The sequence below is a fragment of the Varroa destructor genome, unplaced genomic scaffold (assembly GCF_002443255.2).
Source record: "Varroa destructor unplaced genomic scaffold, Vdes_3.0 BEIS01000003.1, whole genome shotgun sequence".
In the NCBI taxonomy this organism is placed as follows: domain Eukaryota; kingdom Metazoa; phylum Arthropoda; class Arachnida; order Mesostigmata; family Varroidae; genus Varroa; species Varroa destructor.
The window spans coordinates 53,990,476-54,012,152 of NW_019211456.1; the positions used below are offsets into that span (position 1 = coordinate 53,990,476).

General features: G+C 38.7%; 2 protein-coding genes and 1 long non-coding RNA gene across 13 annotated transcripts in view; 2 read left to right on the plus strand and 1 right to left on the minus strand.

Moving 5' to 3' along the window:
- LOC111246744 (mitochondrial sodium/calcium exchanger protein-like) overlaps window positions 1-7,978 on the plus strand; it is a 44,754-nt gene extending 36,776 nt beyond the window's left edge. For 6 of the 9 annotated variants that reach the window (XM_086983039.1, XM_086983042.1, XM_086983043.1 and 3 more), the window contains 3 exons: window positions 3,722-3,917; window positions 5,607-5,672; window positions 5,916-6,596. In XM_086983039.1, coding sequence (XP_086839165.1) covers window positions 3,722-3,901 — 180 coding nt within the window. In that variant the 3' untranslated portion in view covers window positions 3,902-3,917; window positions 5,607-5,672; window positions 5,916-6,596. Of the gene's footprint in view, window positions 1-1,954; window positions 3,030-3,721; window positions 3,918-5,606; window positions 5,673-5,915; window positions 6,597-6,806 lie in introns of those variants that run through there. The other 3 variants (XM_086983041.1, XM_086983040.1, XM_086983044.1) reach the window with 3 other exon arrangements.
- LOC147757140 (uncharacterized) overlaps window positions 1-21,677 on the minus strand; it is a 39,383-nt gene that overhangs the window by 3,570 nt on the left and 14,136 nt on the right. The gene's annotated exons all lie outside the window — the stretch shown is intronic.
- On the plus strand, window positions 8,327-10,364 carry LOC111246745 (very long chain fatty acid elongase AAEL008004-like). 2 transcript variants are annotated; one of them, XM_086983046.1, is made up of 2 exons: window positions 8,327-8,947; window positions 9,589-10,364. In XM_086983046.1, exons 1-2 carry the CDS (start codon window positions 8,758-8,760, stop codon window positions 9,843-9,845), a joined length of 447 nt encoding a protein of 148 aa, XP_086839172.1. In that variant the 5' UTR covers window positions 8,327-8,757; the 3' UTR covers window positions 9,846-10,364. The 2 variants fall into 2 exon arrangements, with proteins under 2 accessions (XP_086839172.1, XP_022652597.1); XM_022796862.2 differs by having other exon boundaries at window positions 8,511-9,390.

The following is a 21,677-nucleotide window of genomic DNA, read 5'->3' on the forward strand; positions in this document are numbered from 1 at the left end:
CCAATCCAGTGCGCGTACCTTGTAACCAATCTGTGACGTACCGATCTCACCTATAGATCGACGACACTTTTTTTTTGCAGGTCGACAAATAAATAAATCGAATCTTGTCCAGGGTCGAATAAACATCGACTCTCGGTCTTTCGTAGATATCATTACAGTTAGAAAACCGGCTCGCTGAAGTCCCACATTATCATGGCAGATATCTAAAAGCAAAGCTCAATGGCCACTTACAAGATTTACACAAGGCTTTAAAACAAACACTAAATAGTGACATACTCAGTTATGAATTACCGGTATCACACTGGTTCTGCCTTGTGAAGATATTTTTAAATAATCAAGTAATATAATATATAACAGGTAATTGTCGTTGATTTCTGTACGGATTCTTACGGTGACTTCATTCCGCAGTCTTGTCGTTTTTTTGCATCTTTGTTGGTGGTTATCCGTACTTATTTTGAACATTCTGTATGAGTATACCAAACAAATCAACATTACGTATAAATGGCTTAATCTTATATTAGTTTCGCAGGTGCAGTTTTCTTTCGATTTCGAGGTAACCGTAAGGACATTATATTCGTAGGAGACGGGCACTGGCGTAATCGAAAGGGGTTGCTCCAACAGCTATACGCAAGTCACTGACATGAATTCGCACGCAATGTGCAATGATAAGATTATTACGAGCAACATTGATCCGAACTTTACCTTAGGTTAAACAACAACTATACTTAACTTGGGGCAAGTCTGCGGGCAATTCTATATATATATATATATATTAGAGTTGACTATCTTTTTATATCTCAGGGCAAAATCAACAGGAGTAAAGGTCAATTCTATGATGAAACCAATTGGATAAATAGTTTCTGGGAAGTTTCATTTTTTTATAAAGCGTGATAAAGATTGCAGTTAGTTAAATATTTTGGATTTGCTCGACAGCCGTCGAGAATTTGTGAAAACACTGAAGGTTTGCTTATTTATTTACGGAATAAACACAACTATAGATTTTTTTTATTTTGTTCATTTCTACCACTGACATAAAATGGTTAGAATAAAAACCTTTACCGCAGTGGTTCATAATTAATCACATGAAACGTTATTTTCAACATATGGATTATACTCTTCAAATGGATACATATTTACCTCTAAAAAATAATTTTTTACCCTCATTGGGCGTAACAGCAATGTATGCAAAGTTTTTTCTCCTTTTGTTGCAGTTTATATAACAACTGTTTAGAATAGACGAACTGTTTATATTTGATAGTTTAGCTTTTTTGAACTTCACAAGGTTAGCAAAAAAATTTGGAAAACGGATTAATTGAAGTGAAGAAACGGTATGCACGAAACTGGCGTCACACGATCTTAAAAAGGTTGCAACCGGTTAAGTGTAAAAGAAGAAGTCTATGATTGAACTATAGTTTATGTTAAGCTACATGTGACGTGGATCAAATTAATTTATGTTAAAGTGGGTATTTATTTATGTTAAAGAGTAAACAAGTGACGAGTCAAGTAGAGCACGGCATTGCAAGGGGGAGAACTGCTTATGTGTATTAGACTTACAATTTACGTTATATTCTAGGTGTAACATAAGCGACTCAGATTAATTGAGCTAATCAAAGGCAAAAAAGAGCGAGACAGAAAACCAAAGTGTTGTGTGCAAAAGGATTAGTGGGAAAATTGCACGAGGATATTAAGACAACTACAACTCAATGGATTGAACGAATAACTACGTATCTAAACAAAAATAATAATAAATAAAGTGGGGACGCTAGAGAGAGTTCTTTTTGTCCTCTAGTAAATTTGTTCGGGCAAGCCGATGTAAAACGACAGCGAATATAGGACAGTATATGTGAAGGCGAAATAAACGATATCCCACGCAGTTAGTAGTTAGTATTCGCGGTGATGAGGTAGAAATATATTTGTCCAATAAACTAAAGGGCACGTCACCTCACGTTTACAGATTTGAAACCGGACGCAGTCAGGCACACCTCGTTTCGTGGTGGGAACCAGCCGTCTGAGGCAACGCTACTGAAAGGCTGTACCAAACTTAAAACATTTAGGCAGATAAAAATTGAACACAGCGTTGACCGTAAACAAAAAAACTACCAAACACAGTTGGCTAGACGAGTCGGAACAAACCTATGCCAGTATCATGTGTAAAGCAGTCATGGAAGAAAATAATCTATAATAGCTGGAGCGGAACGGTTGGCATATGTTAGAGAGATTGCGAAACTTAATTTAATTAATAATAAGAGTAATAATATTAATGGTAATGACAATAATAGTCACAATAATCAATCCGACAATCATGCTTCGGATACACAATTGAGTCTGGCCTTGAATCTCTGGACTGCAAGCGTAAACAATGAGTGGTCAAGTCATTACTGCAGAATTGAAGGGTTTAGCATCAGCGGCTGCGAAAACTATTAACACGAGAGAGCTGTCAGTATACTATGGACAAGGATTATCCCAAAGCAGAAACATAAGACGCAATCGACGCAATACAAATTCGATTCACAAGAGACACACGCCTCTGACAGTAGTGAAATAGGCAAAAATTGGCACATTTGCCTGCCTGCAAACCAGAGGTAGTCTACAAGACTACTCGATTAAGTAGGCGGCGCGTGCGGACCTCATGCGAACACTCAAGTTCCTGAATCCTTATTTGAATGAAATTTAACGTCATTCGTTCACATTGATTACTCAATGCAAAAGGGACAGCGATTAGCCTTATCGCAGCCGAATTCAGCCCATTTGCCTATGAACAAACGAAGTAAAAGGGCGACGACCGCGAGCGACATCGCGTAAAGACAATGTGCTCATACGGCCACATAGCCATGCTCATAAAGCATGACATCCCAATCTGATAAAAATTTTATCAAGAAATAGTGAAGGGAACAATCATACATAACGCATCAGTTATTTGCATAGATTTTTGGCATAAGACTGAAAAGAACGGCTATCGACAGGACACAGTTGAAGAAATAAATTATTAGATAACAACAGATTAATAAATAAAATATGTACTCAATTCAGCTGGCAAAGTATTCTGATTTCTAACATATATACCAATTTGTCCTTGCGGCAGTAAAAGTTATCTCTAGAAAGTTAGATTGGCAAAGTTTACCGTAGGTAAAGTGGAGTATTTTTTAGTAAGCCTGGAATGAGCTATTACAGGATAGCAACGAGTTTTGAGTATGCAAATGTACAAAAATATTAATATCAGCCCCATATTATTTCTAGATATCCTATCGACAATTCTATTTAAACTCGTTCGTGAAATATTTGCAATGGAAAAATAACGAGCCAACTGTATTCAGTCCGCGCCTTGAGTTTTAAGTATTTGTGTTAAGTGAGCTTCAGTGATCAAGCCCTCTACACAGCTATTACTCTGACCAAGCTCGTATCCATTTATTGTTGGTTTTTATACCGCTGTTAGACTTTGCCCATGCGTGGTACTACAGGCAAAGTAATATTCGATTAGTTATATATATACATATATTTTTCGCCATTTTCATTTAATCACACCTGCTGTGTAAAATACACATATTGCTTTTACTACACTTCTAAGTTAGGTCAATTAATAATAAGTTTTTATTTGCTTCCAACAAAGGCTCAGAAATCTAAGGTCGGACTACAATCCTCTGTCTGAAAGTAAGCCTAAATAACAAGTTGATACTTAAATGCTAATGGATGCTTTCTGTTGCATTTTTGTCCATTTCTGCAGTTGGACTACAATGTGAAAATCGGGCTCATGTACTCAACACTTTGCCAATCGCTAATCTCCACAATGGCAATCATGCTAATCCTAGGATTTCATTCAAGACGGGAATTCGGCGCGTATTTGATATTCCTCTATGGGGTCTTTTTCACGGCTGCGTTAATCTTGGAGATTCTCAAATTTTAAACGGATTTAAAGAAAGGTAAGGCCAATACTATTGAAGATAGCTGTTAGACAGACTGATAGCCACTGAGCGACGTGCAGAAGTACGCTAATATATGATGTGTAAATTACACTTTAGACAAGGCGAAGGTTGCCAAACGTGGTGAATGAGAAAAATGCGACACGGCAATTTTAATATTTAATACAATTCTGGCTAAAGGTCTACAGGTCGCATGCTGATGATGTAACAAACTATGATTATAACGAACAGGTATTGTAAATAAGCTTGACCACTTCCAAATTGGTAATACAGATAATAAGAAAATTTTAGATTACTATTTTGATTTTTTACGAAATCTAATGATATCGTATTCTTTATTGGCTCCTAAATCACCATCCACGTCTAACCATACCACCATAAGAATAGCCACGTAAATATATAGCGTGACGCTTAATTTCACACAGATTGCTAAAATACCAGGGGACACCAACTTATTGGAAGAATTTTACCTGAGCTGTCTAGCACTGTTTGGGGTTACTTGAAACAACCGAATAGCCACTGTTTATTTGTCCATAAGCGGCTTTGTAGCGTTTCTAGACAATCGATGATATGCCCAAATAACCCATCTATGGTTCTCTGGACTAATTCTATAGCTTTCATGCTTTAACAATTACAATGTGACATTCCTTATTTATTAAGATTTCGCAAAACTGCATACTTTTATACAATTGCTATAGGTACTTGGCTGTCTAATTACTTAGTAACAGTATTAATCTATATATCACGATTTTAAGAAAGTTCTATCACAGAGTTCTATGCATTATAACAGTAAACACCGAATCACAGAACAGACTACTACGAAGCGCAAAGATGCATGTTTCATAAAAAAAACCACATACCTACATAAACTACATAGATGGAACAGCTTATAAAAACAGTGAATCTCTTTTGGTTACATACCTCCACTGCAAATATGTGTAGAATCGTTATAAACATATGTTAATTGCAAAAAAAACCTATGATGGGAATGATTCTAACAATTTAAAATTGATGTAGCAAAGTCAGTCAGCTGGTACCCTAAGGTCATCATCCATATACACCACGAATAGATATGACTCACTAAAAAGAATGAGTGCTTGAAGGAATAGTTAATTCGAATACTGAAAGAAGAAAGACTAATTCATTGACAATATCTGCGTCTGTATAATGATTTTACATCATAAAAGTAATAAATATAGATTAAATTCGACGCCAAGCTGCATATATTTTTTTTTAGTTCATTTACTTTGAATGGGCAATCCAGTTTGGATTTTACACGGATAATGTAATTTTCGCAACAAGGCACGCCAAAGCAAACGAAAACAAAACTGCCTAAGTTAATTCAACGAGTGTGTCCATTTGTAATGTTACTTAAATATAAATACTTACTTATTAGCTTGCCAAATTTAAATATTAATCTACACCGTTACAAAGAAATCGCACGTATAAACACAGGACTAAACATAGAAATACTAACCAAGGAAGGTCACTCTTCATACCAAATCATCTTCTTAGTTAAATATTTTTACCTTATATATATATATATATTACTAACAAGTATCTTGCATCAACATTAGAAAAAATGAATACCGAATGTCAGTAATCAGATAAATAAGAATTGAGTAAAGTTAGATACTATTATAATTAAAATTGATTGCTGCTTGTCTGGTTGTCATGCTGTTTTATAAGACTTTCCGAGAAACCTCAGATAAAACCAACAAGACCCACCTGCCGAGTTGGACTTTTAAGACGAAGGCAAGTTCTTGATACTATAGCTACAAACTGATGATTCCGAAAACTTGTTCACATATAATAAAGCTACTAATGTTCCACCAAAATGAACCTCGCTGATTCAGGATAGTATCTGCTATGAGTCTCTTACTGTTTGCAAAGAATGTATATTGAATGGTGTATAGAGAAAATGGTAATCAGTAACGTGCATAGAAACGTCGAATCACTGTCAGCGAGGACCGGAATAAAGCAGGCTGCTCTTTTTAGGGCGCTCAACGAACAACGGCTACCGTTACTAGCAAGTTCAGGTTATCAGAAAAACGGATTGTCCGCGTGGTGAAAGTAATCTTCACAATATGAACCCAAGTTCCCATCAAGGTCTCTTCGCCGAACTTTTCAGTTCACATATATTAAAGTAGCAGTGGATAAGCACATTATTAAAAAAGAGCGATCTTAACTATGCATTGTGTTAATGTCATCTCGATAACTTCTGTAATACTATACAATTATTATTTACACTTACTGTAGCAGACGATTCTGTCATCATGTCATCAATAAAATTTAGCCCCAATAACATTTAATGTAGACTATTGGACGTACGAAAGAAAAAATACTGTGTATTATGCCAACTCCTTTAAATGGTAGATATCAAGTATACGATGTTATTTTGTTTTCTTTGTCAATTTTAAATTGTATGTCTGTATAATTATTTGTTTCATCTGCCCAAGTCGGATGACCCCGTACATGCCGTCTAAACTTGTAAATATTGGCTATATGATAACATTTATGAGACTCTCAACAGCCATACTTTTTCTAAGGCCTGAACCCGTGGAACGGCAAAGATCGCTTGGATTTTTATATTAAGCTTATGCTAAATATTCAAACTCGTAAAACGTAGCTGCGCGGTGTGCTAATGTTAAGGAAATAAACCTTTGAATAGGTCAGTGACTTCAAATTGGTTATTGCAACCGACATAATGCTTGTCGTTTATGAGTTAGGGGTCTCTGCTCACCCAATCACTGCGGTAGTCGCGAAGAACATTAATAATAAAATAAAGGTCAGAAAATAAGAAGTACTATTAAATAGAAATGGACTATGATTGAAAAAAAGTGAAACATTTTTATTAATTGAAAATTGATTGGGAATTTGCAATTTCAGCCAGAATGTAAACGAAAAGAGTACAGCAAGTTTTAGTAGTGTCAGTGTCAGCACCGGTTCCCCAGATTTTATTTGTATTCGCTTCCTAAGCCATACCAAAAACCAATGCCCAAGATGATTTACAACACACAAGCGATCTAGAAGCGTTTCTGCAAATAATTTGACATTACTTCGTAGTGAGACCTGCTTACTTGCAATGTGTACTAAGGCTCGATGTCAATGCATACAAGCTGTGCTATATTTGCTAAAAGGAACGGCGCGCTTCATAAAGGACATGGTCAGGACCTCCGATCTCGATAGAACTGAAGTATATGTTTATTCTATCAAGGTAAAGAAAGATGAAATATATGATATCGATATATATCTTTTCTCAATTATCGACCACTAATCAACGGGTTAAAACAAACGAACTGAAGGCATTCTTAGAGAAAAAAAACCGTTATCTAATTTATGTATTCGTAATCGATGATTACGACCTCATCATGTGCGAGATAGCTTTTCATAAGCTGCACTCTGATTGAATCAGTTGAATTTGCGAAGCCGCGTGTTTTATGCGAAGATGGAGATTGCCACTAGCCGGGCAGATCTGACTTAATGTCAAGGGACTGGTGACTATCATGAATAAGCATATCTCTACAGTATTATATCTCATTTAAAAATAGAAATCTTTATATGTATTAGATGCAAATAAATTATGTGGAAGTGAGGTAGACATAAACAATATTATGACATTATTATTGAAATTGAGTTTATTAATAGTTATTCCTATAAACAAGATGAATCTATGTGATACTCATAATTTCATCGAAAAATTGCTCTGATAGCTTCATAGGTCTCTCTGTGTTTGGATCTGTGTCACGTTCGGTATCGCTGTCAGTCATTCCGTCAACCGCCTGGCTCTCACCGGGGGATGAAGTATGTTCTTGCCTAGGCTCGAACCTAGATCGCCACGCGTTACAAAGATTACTTGGCAAACACTTTACCCGCTAAACTATCACGGGATGAAATTTTTGCCCTGAGCGAAGACTACGTTGCGAAACGAAAACAAAAAGTACTGACATTGTTCTCTTTTTTTAATTTGCAACATCATTGGTTGAGATCGAAATTATGACTGCTGTTATCGCTAGAAGAAAATATTGCGACATCCAATAAATCGAATTATGTTAAAAGAAGATGCCTTTTCTATTTTGAACTACGTTCACATTAATAAAAAAAAAGTTTGGGATTTATTTTATCCAAAACGACGTTAATTATTTCTCACAGAGATTTTACACGAAACACTTCTATGTTTATAGAAAATTCGACAAACTTCTATACCTAAGGGGTCTAGAAGGAAAAGGGACTAAAGGCTCAACAATTATGTAAGCTAATTCATAACTTTTTTGTTCCCAGTTCAAAAAATAAGCCTGTTAGCGAATTAGTAAGACTAAATATGACTGTAATGTGCCTTTTGTTCGTATACCGAATCAGGTACCTGAGTATCAGGGTAAAGCAAAACACTAACGTTGTTGGAGATTCTAATCAAGATGATCAAGTGATAAATTTGCTGTACCTCTTTAGTGAATGCACGCAAAGGCCTTTTGATCACGTATCCCAGTGCGTACATTTTCACTGATAAAAACAATGGATGCCTCTGCTGCTGATGCCAATAATAGTGATGATAATAATGGCTCTGTCAAATAACCAACATGCCATAATTTCTCACATTTTTCCTCGCAGTTGTCATCATTTGCGTTAGGGTAATGGTAACGACAATGTGCAATAGGCAGCTTGGTGTTACTGCAGCTTTAGCGCGCGGCTCTGAAATCGCAAGGCAGAGAAATGTCGGTGCATCCTTATAGCAGCTGATCCGGAAACACAAGATTCTACTGGCCAGCTAGAACGTCGTATTGGGAAGCAGCTTTCTGACCTTGGCTTGATGTGACCCGCAGCCTAAGCCATCCGTTCGTTGATGGTCTGGGTCCAAAGCGAAATCCGTCCTTTTTCAGCTGGCCCCTTACCGCGGGCCCTCGCCGGCGCCCCTCCCATCAGCGATGCCGTAAGGTATAAGCCCCTTGGACTAGCAAAGACTCTGGTCACTGGAGCTCCGACACGCGGACCCCGAACCCCGCGGTGGACTCGTTTGCAGTCTTCGAAAGATTGTGAGTATAGCCGGGAGCACATCGTAGAATTTAAAGAGCAATAGACGTGTAAAGCGGGCGTTGCGAGATGGCGTCGTCAACGGTGCCAGAGCCCGATTATTCGTATCTTGGATTGATACTCAGCACGGGCGATCCACGCACGCGTGACTGGCCAATGATGGGCTCTCCAGTTATCGTTGTGTCGATTCTTGCCTCGTATCTATATTTCTGCACTTCACTGGGGCCACGTCTGATGAAAAACCGCGAGGCATTCAATATAAGGCCCATCGTGCTGGCTTACAACGTGATTATGGTCGGACTAAGTTTGTTCTTTTGTGTGCTCACTTTAAAGTTAACTTACGTTGGCCAGGAAATCGGACCGTACAACGTCGTGTGCGAGGCGACGTCGACGACTGACTCGGTGCTTCTATACTGGGGCTGGTGGTATATGCTCACAAAAATTGGTGAACTACTAGATACAGTATTCTTCGTGTTTTTAAAAAAAAACAGTCATATCTCTTTTCTTCACCTACTGCACCACTCTCTTGCTTTAGGCACCGTATGGATGGACATCAATAACGGTATTACAGGACAAGTCGCTATGTTCCCTATTCTTAATGCGGCGGTACATGTGGTTATGTATGGTTATTATGGTCTTGCAGCGCTACCGTCTTCGGTGAAACCCAACCTCTGGTGGAAAAAGTACGTGACACAGTTTCAAATTGCACAGTTCTTCGCGCTTATGGTGCACGGCTTGATGCCATTTATTTTCGACTGCGGATTTCCTAAGACCATGGCATCACTGATGGTGCTTGAAGCTGGACTCTTCACCTGTCTTTTCTCGGACTTCTACTATAAGAACTATATCAAGGGTCAGGATGAAAGGTATATAATTGGATCCAGCACGAAAAGCGATTAAGAAGTTCTTCAGTGGAATCTGAAAAGTATGCATTACTCAGCAAGACGTCTAAAAAAGCGTCTGTTTAGCCTGTTCGAGAAATTTACCTTGCCGTACGATATTCTCCACAACCACCTCACGCACTCCCTACCTCCTAGCCTTAATCAAGTGTAATTTCCTGCAGACGAATGATAATCAAGGTTTGACCCGATATCTTTCTTGGATTTTGGCACTAGGGGGCGGGTGTTGCTTTTCCGAGCTCGACCTCCTCCTCACCTCGCAGTGAGGCGCCCTAGCGTCTGGAACTCAGTACTGACTAACTCAACTTCAAGCGCGCCTTCAGGCGTATGGGGCGCGGCGCGCGTCGAAGGCTAAAGGAGCCGCTAGCCATCGGGTGTTCTGCTGGCCAGAACGCGCTCTGTTGTACATAGTGCTTCCTTATTTTAATAATAATTATTAAGATTAATATTATATTAAATTTATTTGCTGTGTTTTTGGCCTCCTGCTGGTTGCCAGTAAATAAAACACCAAAATGGTATACTTCAGAGTGTATTCACTGTTTAGACATTAGATAGCATCGTGACCATAGTACGAGGTATTCGGGATCTTTCTAAGATCAGGACAAAAGGGAAAACATTAGTCCCGATAAAATGGATGGCCAAAACTTTTTAAAGCATGCATTGTTTGTTACAGTTAGCAAACGAAGCTAAACATTGCCTTCACACGACTGAAATGAGTATATTTTATTTACTGTTAGCCTCCTTTTATTTATTTATCTTTTCATTATTTTTTTATTCTATTTATTGCATTGTATTTAAACAGAAAAGTCGGCAATCATCGTTTTCCTGGAGAGACATTTTTACAATGAATTACGCCAAGAAAGCAGTATTTACTTGCCCAGATTAAATGATCGATTGGCAAGGTTGCCTGACGCTCGTCAAGGTTGCTAAAGGTGTTTGACGCTCGCTACATTATTACAACAAGCAAAATCTACTTCACTGTTTTAAAGTATCTAACGTACTAGCCGTATTATATCAATTCAATACACACACTTACACATGCTACACGGATACGTATTCGTATATTTTGTACATTTGCGGCAAGCCTTTGACTTTGATAGATTCACAATCGCATAGCCACATGTCAACACATTGATGGATCTTGGGCCCTGTCTTTAAGAAGTGAGTATTGACAACTGTTGCCGCCGCTGCGGCTACGAGTTGTTTGCTGCCGACGTCAACTGATAGTGTCCTCCTGATGGTCGATGGCGTCGCTCTTCCGGTTCGGGTCGGCGACTTCTAAATCATTTCGAGCGCTGGTCGTCGCCGTCTTTGTGGGGTTCGTTGGTCGTCGTGGTTATGTCAATTATGGTGCTGCTGATGACTGTAGGGGCCGGTGGCAGGCATGTGCCATTTAGGCCATTACAGCCACCACTAACTATGATCTCTCCCTGTCTCTCCCTTTCGACGTCTGCTACTGCTACGATTGTCACCACCGCTTGGGGCAATGTCGGCGACGCTGCCCCCCGCTGCGTTGCTGTCGATGGCCGCTGTCTCGCGATCGCCTTTATGACGTAAAGTGCTGCGGGAACTCCTCATCTCTTCATGGTTAGAACCACATTGCAGATGTTAGCTACTACCATTTCTTGACGGACGTTGTTCCACGTTTCTAGTTCGAACATCAGCTACGGCAACAACTCGGCAACTACTACAGCGGCCGGTAGCCACAGCTGCTGCTACCACTGCCGCTGTTACGGTGTCATCGTACATTACTTCCTGGAGCAACGTGCGACTTTTTTGCGGCCACAAGTACACACACAAATACGGAGAACACAGACACATACAGACACTAGCAGATACCAACGCCGAAAATGCCAGCGTTGTCAGCTGCAAGAGAACAACGGTAAAAAGCTGCAGTTGAAGAAGGGCAAAGCCACCAGGGCTTTACCACTGCGACTCTGACATCAGCGACACCAACAACGAGGAGGAGCAGCAGTAAGTGTTAGGCACGTCACCAACACCATCAGATCGTAACTACCGCTGATATAAGTTTGCCATCGCCTGAACCATTTCCCTACCACAACGTCTACAATCAGCACCAACAACGCCAACAACGACAAAGCATCGTAGCTGCGACGAGCTGAAACTTCCTTTCTTCCGGCGAATATGTGGCTGCAGTAACAACAACAGCAGCAACTATCGCGTCAGCAGTGCTTAGAACAGCAGTTTCCCTGAGCGAACCCCGGCCCTCATATTTGTCTGACTGCAGCATCCACTTGGTCAGCAAAGCGACGGTACGTAGCGTTGTGTGTTGCCGACCGCCTGCATGCGTCTTTGTGGGTATGCGTTGTATATACATCGTCTTATGTATAAGCTTACATCCGTTAGTCCTCCGGTCTATCTGCGTCGTTACTCTCGTAGCTTGTGATGCCCCATAAACGATCGCTGCGGCTGCAGTGGCGAGAACGATTGTACAACAGCCGGACGATACAACGGCGCTGTATCGTAAAATTATTGCTGGCCATTTTGGGTCCATAGAGCGAAAGGTCGCCACAAATTGCGCGTTCGTGGTCGTGGTCAATGTTAGACGCCGTTCCGTTGTCATGCCTAACAGCTGCTATCATGCTCTGGCTACAAAAAGTCAACTTCATAATAAACTGAACACTATACAGCTTTTGAAGTGAACTAAATAAATAGCTTTAACAATACCTTTATATCTGTTAACGCCAGTAAGCACTATTGACAGACGAGTCTATCAAACTCGTCTGTTTATCGACGTATCGAAGAATTTTATTTAATACAGTAGTAGACTTACACCATACTAATATAATTCAAGAAACAAAATTCACACTAGACCTAGTAAGAGGAAGAAGAGATTAAATCAAAATTTTAATAAGTAATACTTTGAGCCAATAAAAATCGGAATCGAAAATTTTTGTTCTATATCCTGAATACCTATATCCATTTGAAACGTGTGACAGCAAAATTGATGAAAGTAAATGACATAAGCGATGCCACTACAAGCGCAAATAGAAAAACCGTCGTTTGATCAGACATGGTTGATTAAATGAATGTCTCGAAAAGCTATACATTACAAGAACCCCATCATATGTTTTCCACCTTTCTCCTAGTAGAACTGCAAAATGGTAAGACATATGCTTGACTCTTACGGAATCTAGTCAGAACGAAACAATCATAAAATGTAAGTGCCCGATGCTTTTTCTAGGAACCAATTGCGATACAATACGTTATAGCAAAAATAATTTACCAATCCTGCGAGCTTTTCTTTCGCATTCATCGAAGAAGACATAGGAGAGAAAGCCCGCAATACAGACGAAGATGAATTTTTAGCTGCATCGCTGTTTTCGACAGCTGCTGCATTGTTTATTAAATTGGTACTAAGCTTCCGCCATCAGCTGGTCTAACTGCCATGTTGTTCTAGCAGTTATGAAAGTTCTAAGAGTAGAATGTATTCTTGTATTAAAAAAAAATAAAACTGTTTACTTTGTGGATTACCCTGATTTTGACTACATATTTTTTAATGTGAAGATTTAAAAAAAAGGCTAAATGCCGGCAATGATGTTTCTGACGTGTAAGTGCTTTAAGATTCGCCTTTAAGTGACTTCAAGAGTGTAATGAAAGCTAAAGCCGACATGACGTACCGAAATGAGCGACATCTTTATATACCAAACAACTTTCTCGCGCATGAGTTGTACTAGACTTTACATATACTACTTTCCTTTAGGATTATTTAAAAAAATGTTCTTAAAATGCTTTTATAAATTGAAAATGTGAATTTTTTTTCGGCTATATCTAAAGTATTTTTATACCTGTATACAGGTTGTTTAAAGAAACCGACGCTTTGAAAATAGAGGTTACTTTTAGTTCTGCTCTGAGGTCTGCTGACCCTATAAAAGCCATAAGTAACAAACGGAATGTCTAATACTATCGATTTTTGCACTATTCGCTAACTGCAAGAAAACAAGTAAGTAGGTAACTTAACCTTAGATGCAGAGCTTTTTGCAGCCGACACTATAGGAGGCCCCTTAAAATACATATGGAGCTATGTTGACGACTTAGTCAGTCTCCAATAGATTCAATGAAAGTTGGCCGAAGCTCCATTATGAAAATAAAGGTTTACAAATTTCGTCAATATTGTTTCAATCTTTGTATATATTTTAATGATAACAATAGTCTCTCCAGAGTTATTCGATAGGTCGGGAATTTTTCATAACTATTAAATTATCTATCGTTAAAAGATGGAATTTGGTTTCGGGAAATTGAGCACGAACAACTCATAATAATTATATTAAAGTTGTAACTATAATGTTGATTTTTATAATAAAGTTGAAGACGAAAAACACCGGTTTTAATAGAGGAAAGTATATTTAACATATACGAGAATGTCATTGTTCTGCCTAATATTTGTTTAAAAGCAAGTTTTAATAAGAAACCTACATTGCATTTTTCTTATAATACTTTAATAATAAGACAGTTATCAACCTCTTAAAACTGCCCATATCTCTGATGTATTTAGCATATACTTAGGTTTTTCTTTTTATCGGTGCACTGCCATAATTATCCGCGTTTTCTGAACAGCGGAATCAGTACTTCTAGCCACTGCTGATGCTTTTCACTAAGTAATGCCTCAGGCAATTGTAGCTCAGAACGAAACGAAACGTATTCACGGCCGGTTTTAAAAATAAGCTATCTGGCGTGTCCAATCAAAACCTTAGCAGACGAACACATTACCTCTGTAACATCAAGGGGACAGCGGAAGGAACTTGTATTTTCCATTTCTTTTTTTCGTTTTGACTTACTATTTAGTTTATGAAAGCGTCCATCGCACAGTCATATTAGCAATGTTAGTGCTATCGTAAACCTCTGTATACAATCAGCTTTTCTCTGAATTCATATGAAAGTTAGTCAGCGCGGAAGATTAAGGTATTATTCTAATGTTTATGAACTGGCTATTTGTGTAACACCAAAGATAATACTGTTTCTTACGTAGTTGTGATTCTACTGCTTTAGCTTCTTGTTTCAAATGTTTTGATAAACGTTAAATAACTGCATAAAAGGCACGTCTGCCAAGTGTGCCCCCGTTTACTCTTTATTTTATAGAACTAAAATTCCCGCAACAAATCCATTGCGGTGGTCATGTGCAGAGTAAATCAAAGGTATTTCGACGGAAGCGTATCATAATATCGTTATTGTAGTAATGTGCCGGCAAGATAAGAAAATACTATATAATTAAATAGTTTAAAAAACTCCTAACTTCAAGCTGAAAATGAGATGGGAACGTCACAATTATAAGTACGACTTCATGCCCATATCTCTATCGCTATAACGTATGTTGGCGAACGTGCAAGAAAGAAATATAATAAGCTGATTTATTAAAGGTGTACGTAAATTGAATTATGTAAAACTGGCCTATCGGGTGGGACTAGGTGTGTAGGTTATAACAAGTGCTGCCCATTCCTCCAAAATGAGCATTTAGTACTTATCTCGCAATGACTGACTTGTCGGCGAGATCCGGAAATAATTCTATTGATATAAAATGGTGAGCTTTCGTTCCTGCAGATTAGTTCTAAATTTAATCCGTACGTAGAGTACTAAATGTAAAACTGTTATTTAGTCAATTTATCCTCCATGCCATTTACTTTGCATAAACATTGGTATTTAGGTTACAGACCTTCGGAAAATATACACATACCTCTCACTGTATTATCAATAAAATGATTGTTCCGAATTCCGATGTTGAACTATCTATTATGCACAACATGACGCAATTCTTCCAAATCTGGTGGCCTTCAATTCAACTAAGGCACACGGAAGAACATCGTGATCAAGTGCTGGTTACTTAACAACCACCGATTCAGGGCAATTGTCTGCGTGGCTCAGCACGCGGCGTAGCGACCACACCGGCGCCGCGGAACGGATCGATTGTAGAAACAACGGCAGCAGCAAGAAGCTATCGGCTTATGCAATTGCGTTAAGTGTTTTAAATTCAACGGCAGTTTTTTAAAAAAAATGTATTTTGCGTAACGCCCTTATTTTATGATCTGGTGATAGCTTAAATTTGCATGCTTTACTAAACGAATGGATTGGTTGTTACACATACAAAGTTAAAATAGTCGCTTACTACAGTAATCGTTTAAGGTTTGGAAATATCTGGATGACCCAAGTATTATGATTTGAAAGTAACTAGTACTTACTGGTGGAACTAGGTCGTTGAGATTAGACTGAAATCCTGTCGGTCTACCCAGTTAATTGCTTGCCATAGAAAAACGCGCGCCGTGTGTATTTTTTATTTTTAAGTTGGCTACTTAACTTTATGCAGAGGCTAGACTTTGCTTGGAGGGTACCAGCGGTATAAAGCAATATCTAACTACTGCAGTACCGGATGTAATACTCGAAATATGTAGGTCAACAAGTTACTAAGTTTAATTATTGAATTAAGTAAGCTTTTGTTATAAAAAAAAAATTAAGTAACTGAACTTAATGCTAGGATTGGGATTCATCTGGTAAAGCACAGATGTATTGCATAAATTATGCTGTAGCGTTCCAGTGTCCTGGCGCTTCTGTCCTGCCTTGCAGGACATTTGATGCGGTGCAGAAAAAAATAATTTTTTTGGTTTTAAGTTCGGTATAGCTATTAGACATTGCTTCAGACAACGTTGTATATACAAGAACAATATATGAGGAAGCGGCTTTGATAGCCTTGATACCACGATGTCGTAATGGCTCTAATTCAATTCTATTTCTGTTGCTTTCAATGCCGCAGTCGTCGACGGGGGATAGCACCAAGCCTTACTGTGGCATCATAAACTCCTTCCATCAGGTCGTTACTTTCGTTCCTGTACCTGTTTGGTTGCGCTAAGTGTACGACTACCATTCTTACCATCACCAGCACCATATTACAACAAACGCTATTCCCATTGCTGGACACTTTTATCATTCTTCCCGCCACAAACAACAACAGCAAGAAGCGACTATATGAATCGTTGCAGCATCACCACTGTAATGTTAGGCGACTATTATTAATGATAGTATAATAATCGCCGTCGGTGCCGTAGTAGCTACAATCACCATGGTCATTTCCGGCCATCGCTTCGAAGCTGGGCCGCTTATGTTGTCAGCTCTCAGGACAAGCCAAACGGCAGCGTTTGCTTTTGTCGCGTAGTTTGCATGCAACCTTCGTTTGTATTCGGTGGTGCCGGAGCTTCTCCACTTTGCTGTGCGTAAGCACAACGCTGTATGGTGAGCGGTAAGTAGCCGGGCATGAAGCTGCAATGTGAAGGAGTTTTGAAGAACGAAGAGAAAGCAGCCCGTCGATTTAGAAGCAGACGACCGTAATCTATTGGCTGCGTTTGCTGGTCGTACTTTGAAGATGTCCGTTTTTCATAGCTTAAACGTGATTTCTCGATTTTAAGCGCCGAAACACTTCGATTGCCGTAGAAAGTTACAAGTTATTTAACTTGAGCATACGTCATCACACAACTTAGGATAATGTATCAATTACAGTAGCAAATTCGCATATCGCATAACCTGGGAAATTTAGTATATACGATTTAGTAAGTCCCAGAATCACGTTTGCAATTTAGTTGTATTCAACTTGTGTGAAACGAACGTGTGTGAAAAAGGTTATACATGAGTGCAAAGAATAACACTGCATACGGTAGAATGCATACCAGAAATCTTATGTCAACCGATATCCATAAACAGATGCGATTTAGTAAGAAATATAGCTGTTTATAGTCTTTTTTTATCGAGCTCAAGGTATGGAGGTGTGATAAGCAACATAATTACTTAAGGTTATTGAGCCTTATTCTTTTCTAAGATATTTTTCTTTGTTGTGTGATTTTATGTTTGATACAAGGTGAGATATGAGACGGATCCAATCATATCAGTTTTAGAGATTACGGTGGTTATAGTCATATCTAAAAACAGAAATAAATATGAGTACCGTAGCCAACTATTTTTTTCAGGTAGCACGTAAGACACATGCCATTTTCAAAATATAAAAGCAAGCAACGCCTACGATGCAATCTCTCGTACTCTGCGAAAAAAATAAAGTATCTAAATGCGAACACATGAATATAACATCACAAGAACATATGATATACGTTTGCTAATGTTTAGTTGTATTCGACGACGTTTATCAAATCGTCGGGAATAACCGGGGACATAATTCTAATGGGTTCGACACATCATAGCATTGTCGTCGCAATGTTGCAGTGGTAACACATCCACTTACGGAATTTAAGTGCTTGTGAATTTTATAACAGGTTCCTTTCTTAATGGTAGTCGGCCGTTTAGCACAATACTAACGTGGTTCCGGACGTAACGCGCAAAACGTCTATTTTTTACTACATCGTGCGGAATCGACAGCATTTCCTTCCTTTTTAACTATAGCCCACGATTCGGAAGCGATTTTAGAACTGATAGTTTCGCAGAACTGCTACTCAAAACGGATTTATTGGTGTCTAAGCTAGGAGTTGATTTAAACAGTGGTTCGAAGCGCATCCGAAATGCAACTTCTGACTTCTGAAGCTGTTCGTGAGTTCATTTTATCGTCTAGTTTTAAACATAGATGTAGTTCATTGTTCCACACAAAAGTTGACATTTGGTAGATTTCTTGTAAACCACCGCATTGGTTGGTCAGGATTTTTGAACAGAAGCTAGCAGATTTCATGTGCAATCACTTACAGTCCAGATGTTTATACAACCATAAATCATGACCGATCGAAGCATGCTCGTTTTTATCGACACACCTCTAAATGTGATAGTTCCTAAGCGATTTTCTGCATTAGCAATATGGCGTCAATGCGAACAAAATACATGGTATTGGCACAGCACGTATTCAAGGGCCTGGTTAGAAATCAGAAGTAAATCTGAGGGTGTGTTAACTCGTTACCTTTAGTCACACACAGAGCCCATTTTGAAACAAAATTATGGCTATAGTCGGAATACGTTTACATTTGATATAAGTATACGATTTGAAATGCAAAAACACTCCCAATGCTAAGTTATAAAGAAACAAAGCATTCTATTTTTTCAATTTTAGGTATTTTGAAATTATGTTACTTCAAGTCCTTGTGAGGTATTAAACAACACCCAAGAGTGCATAGATTAGATTTATCGTCATCGAAATCAAACTTTTCTGAACCACCTCTCTGAGGTCTTTGTATTCGCATTGGCCTCATAAAGTCTACTGGGAGCTCTAGAAGCACTAATGCAAACACTATGATAGGCATATGATGTGCCGTCAATCTGCTGTACTTCGATATATTTAGGTGATTTAATATTTTAACAGTTATCCTCTTTACATAAGCAACTGTCCTTAGGCAAGAGCAAAACACTGCAAAACAATTGTTTGAGTTTGAATGTTCAATTGCCAATTGATATAAGAGGGCTAAAGGAGCCGAGGATGTCTTTTTTAACTAATTTCTTTTTGGTCAATTATCTCTTCATTCTACTAGTAGATGGTTTAAATCGTTCATATATTCATATTCCGTATAAAGCTATACCTGGCGCGCCCAATGAGCGCATAAAATGTTTTCATTAGAACGATTTTCGAGCGCCTGCGAAGAAATCTGTCTAACTTAACATTGGTATATTAACGAGAAATTACCCATGCTCAAGGTATGGTTTGTGATAGCTTGTTTGTCATATTCTAAACGTACTTTGTTTTCCTTCACAAGATCTTTCTTGGCGTCTTCCAAGGCCCGAATTGAGGTAATATAATTACCTAAGCTATGAACAGCTTATTTTGTATTGTTAATCATTCTTATACTCCCCTCCACTGTAGCAAGACATATATATGCTTTAGAATATACACGAAGAATAGTAGCTGTTTTATCCTTTGAAAGTTATATCAGTTTTACCACTGAAACCGCCACAAGCGACTAAATATTCAGTTTAAAATGGCTTGTAATTGTAAACCCTCCATAGAAAATATTGTTTTTCCCAACTTCGTGTTAATGAACAAAGTATATTAAAAAAAGTAGAATATATAAATTTTATATAACATATGTAACATTTTACGTAATATGTTTAATATATAATACGAATATATAAATAATATATAGTATAAATTTGTGCCTGTATCACAGCCAGCCGCTATCAACAAGAATACATTTGTACTTAATAATATGATAGGTTAATAAAATTATCTAGAGCATGGAAAATTGAAATAATTCTGCACATAAATGCTCGCTGTCTGTTTTTAATTTGACTCGAGAACTGTGCCATATGAGCCCACTATTGCGAGCTTGACATGCTTTATTACAAGTTCGGCGTGGCAAATTCTGAAGCAGGATAATATTAGCCCTGGATAACAGTGATAGAATGTTTCATGTATCCCAGAACACGGTGTGCGATTGTAGTGCCATTTGCTGTTAGTGCCTTTTCGAAAGTTCGTAGCTTGTTCACGAACTGGTTGGCGAATATCTGACGAACCGCAAAGCAACTTGCTTCTTAAATCACGAGATCACTAGCATATAGTAGAACATTTGCTCTGACAGATTTATGATTTATCATTATGCTGCTTAGAAAATTGTTCAGGAGAACTAAGAAAAGTAAAGGGCTGAGGTTCTTGGTCGAAACCCATTTTGTCACCTGTAAAATAAGTCTACTTCGTCCAGAGCATCTTGTATCTTAACGAGAGACTCTTGTAGAATCGAAGCGATAAGTTGGATGCGCTTGTATGGACTTCCTTCCTCAACAAGCTTAAACAAAATCCGGTCCCTCGAAGCTTTGTCAGGTGTGGCTTCGAAATCGACCAATACAGCATAGATGAACTGTTTCCACCCTTTATGTTTATGACGGATCCCATCTTGGCAAGCAATATTTGACAGGCAGTAACTGTTGGCTCTCTTCTACGGAAGTAGTGTTGTGTATCTGAGATCATGTCTCGAGCTTCTATAAAAGCGGAAAAACACGTAAAGCGTATAGCTATGAGTAATTTGTAGCAGCAGTTCTCTGCGATTCCTTTTCACGAACTCAGCTGTCAAAGATTGCTTTTGCCGTTCGAGGTAACGGTAAGAAATGCCTCCTAGCAATCCTTTTCCCGTCATTTAGACAAGTGTTGTAGAAAGTAGTGCAACATGGGGATCTCGTAAGGCAGCGCTGCACTTACTGACGTCAGGTCGGTCTGGAGTGGGAAAAAGTTTGCTGAGATGCTCAAGAAGTCCTTCTGTGTTCAACGATTTTTCCAAAACTCTCCGCTTTAAAAGTACTGCGTGGGCCCTTCGTAGCGAGAAGCACATAGCGATAAGAAGGTGACTTTTAAACGAGATTTAACGTGTGGGAGGTCTTTTGTCCGAGGTACACGACTTGGGCGAGAGGCAAGTTGGTCATGAGTACATTAATAATTGAGGCCTTATCGGGTCAGTAAAAGTCGGTTGCGAGCGGGCACCCTAAGTTTGCTAAGGCGTAAATCAGCAGACTTGTGCTTATCGAATCTTGATTGAGGTCGCCCGCTAGGATACTTGGCGATCCGTTGAGCAGAGTACTTAAGCGTCGTGTCATCTTCTTTACCAGTATTGTTGATAATTGAACAAGGTATAGCTGGCCATATACAACTATTGGGCTGGGCCTTTAAAATTCTAAAAATCAAGGTCATTTTTCGATATAAGTATTGTCATATTGCCCAGGCACAAATTATAGCATAACGTGACGCCACAGCTAGGGTTCTTTCTCTCTTCCAGTTTGGTCGCTGGTAAGTGTATCGTGTAGAAACTCCGTACATTGAACGGCGTGTTGGTCAGGAAACTGTTACGTCGATGCCTTAAAAGGCCAAAACGATAACAAGTTCAGGGAGCAAACACTCTCACTGTTTTATAGTGCAACA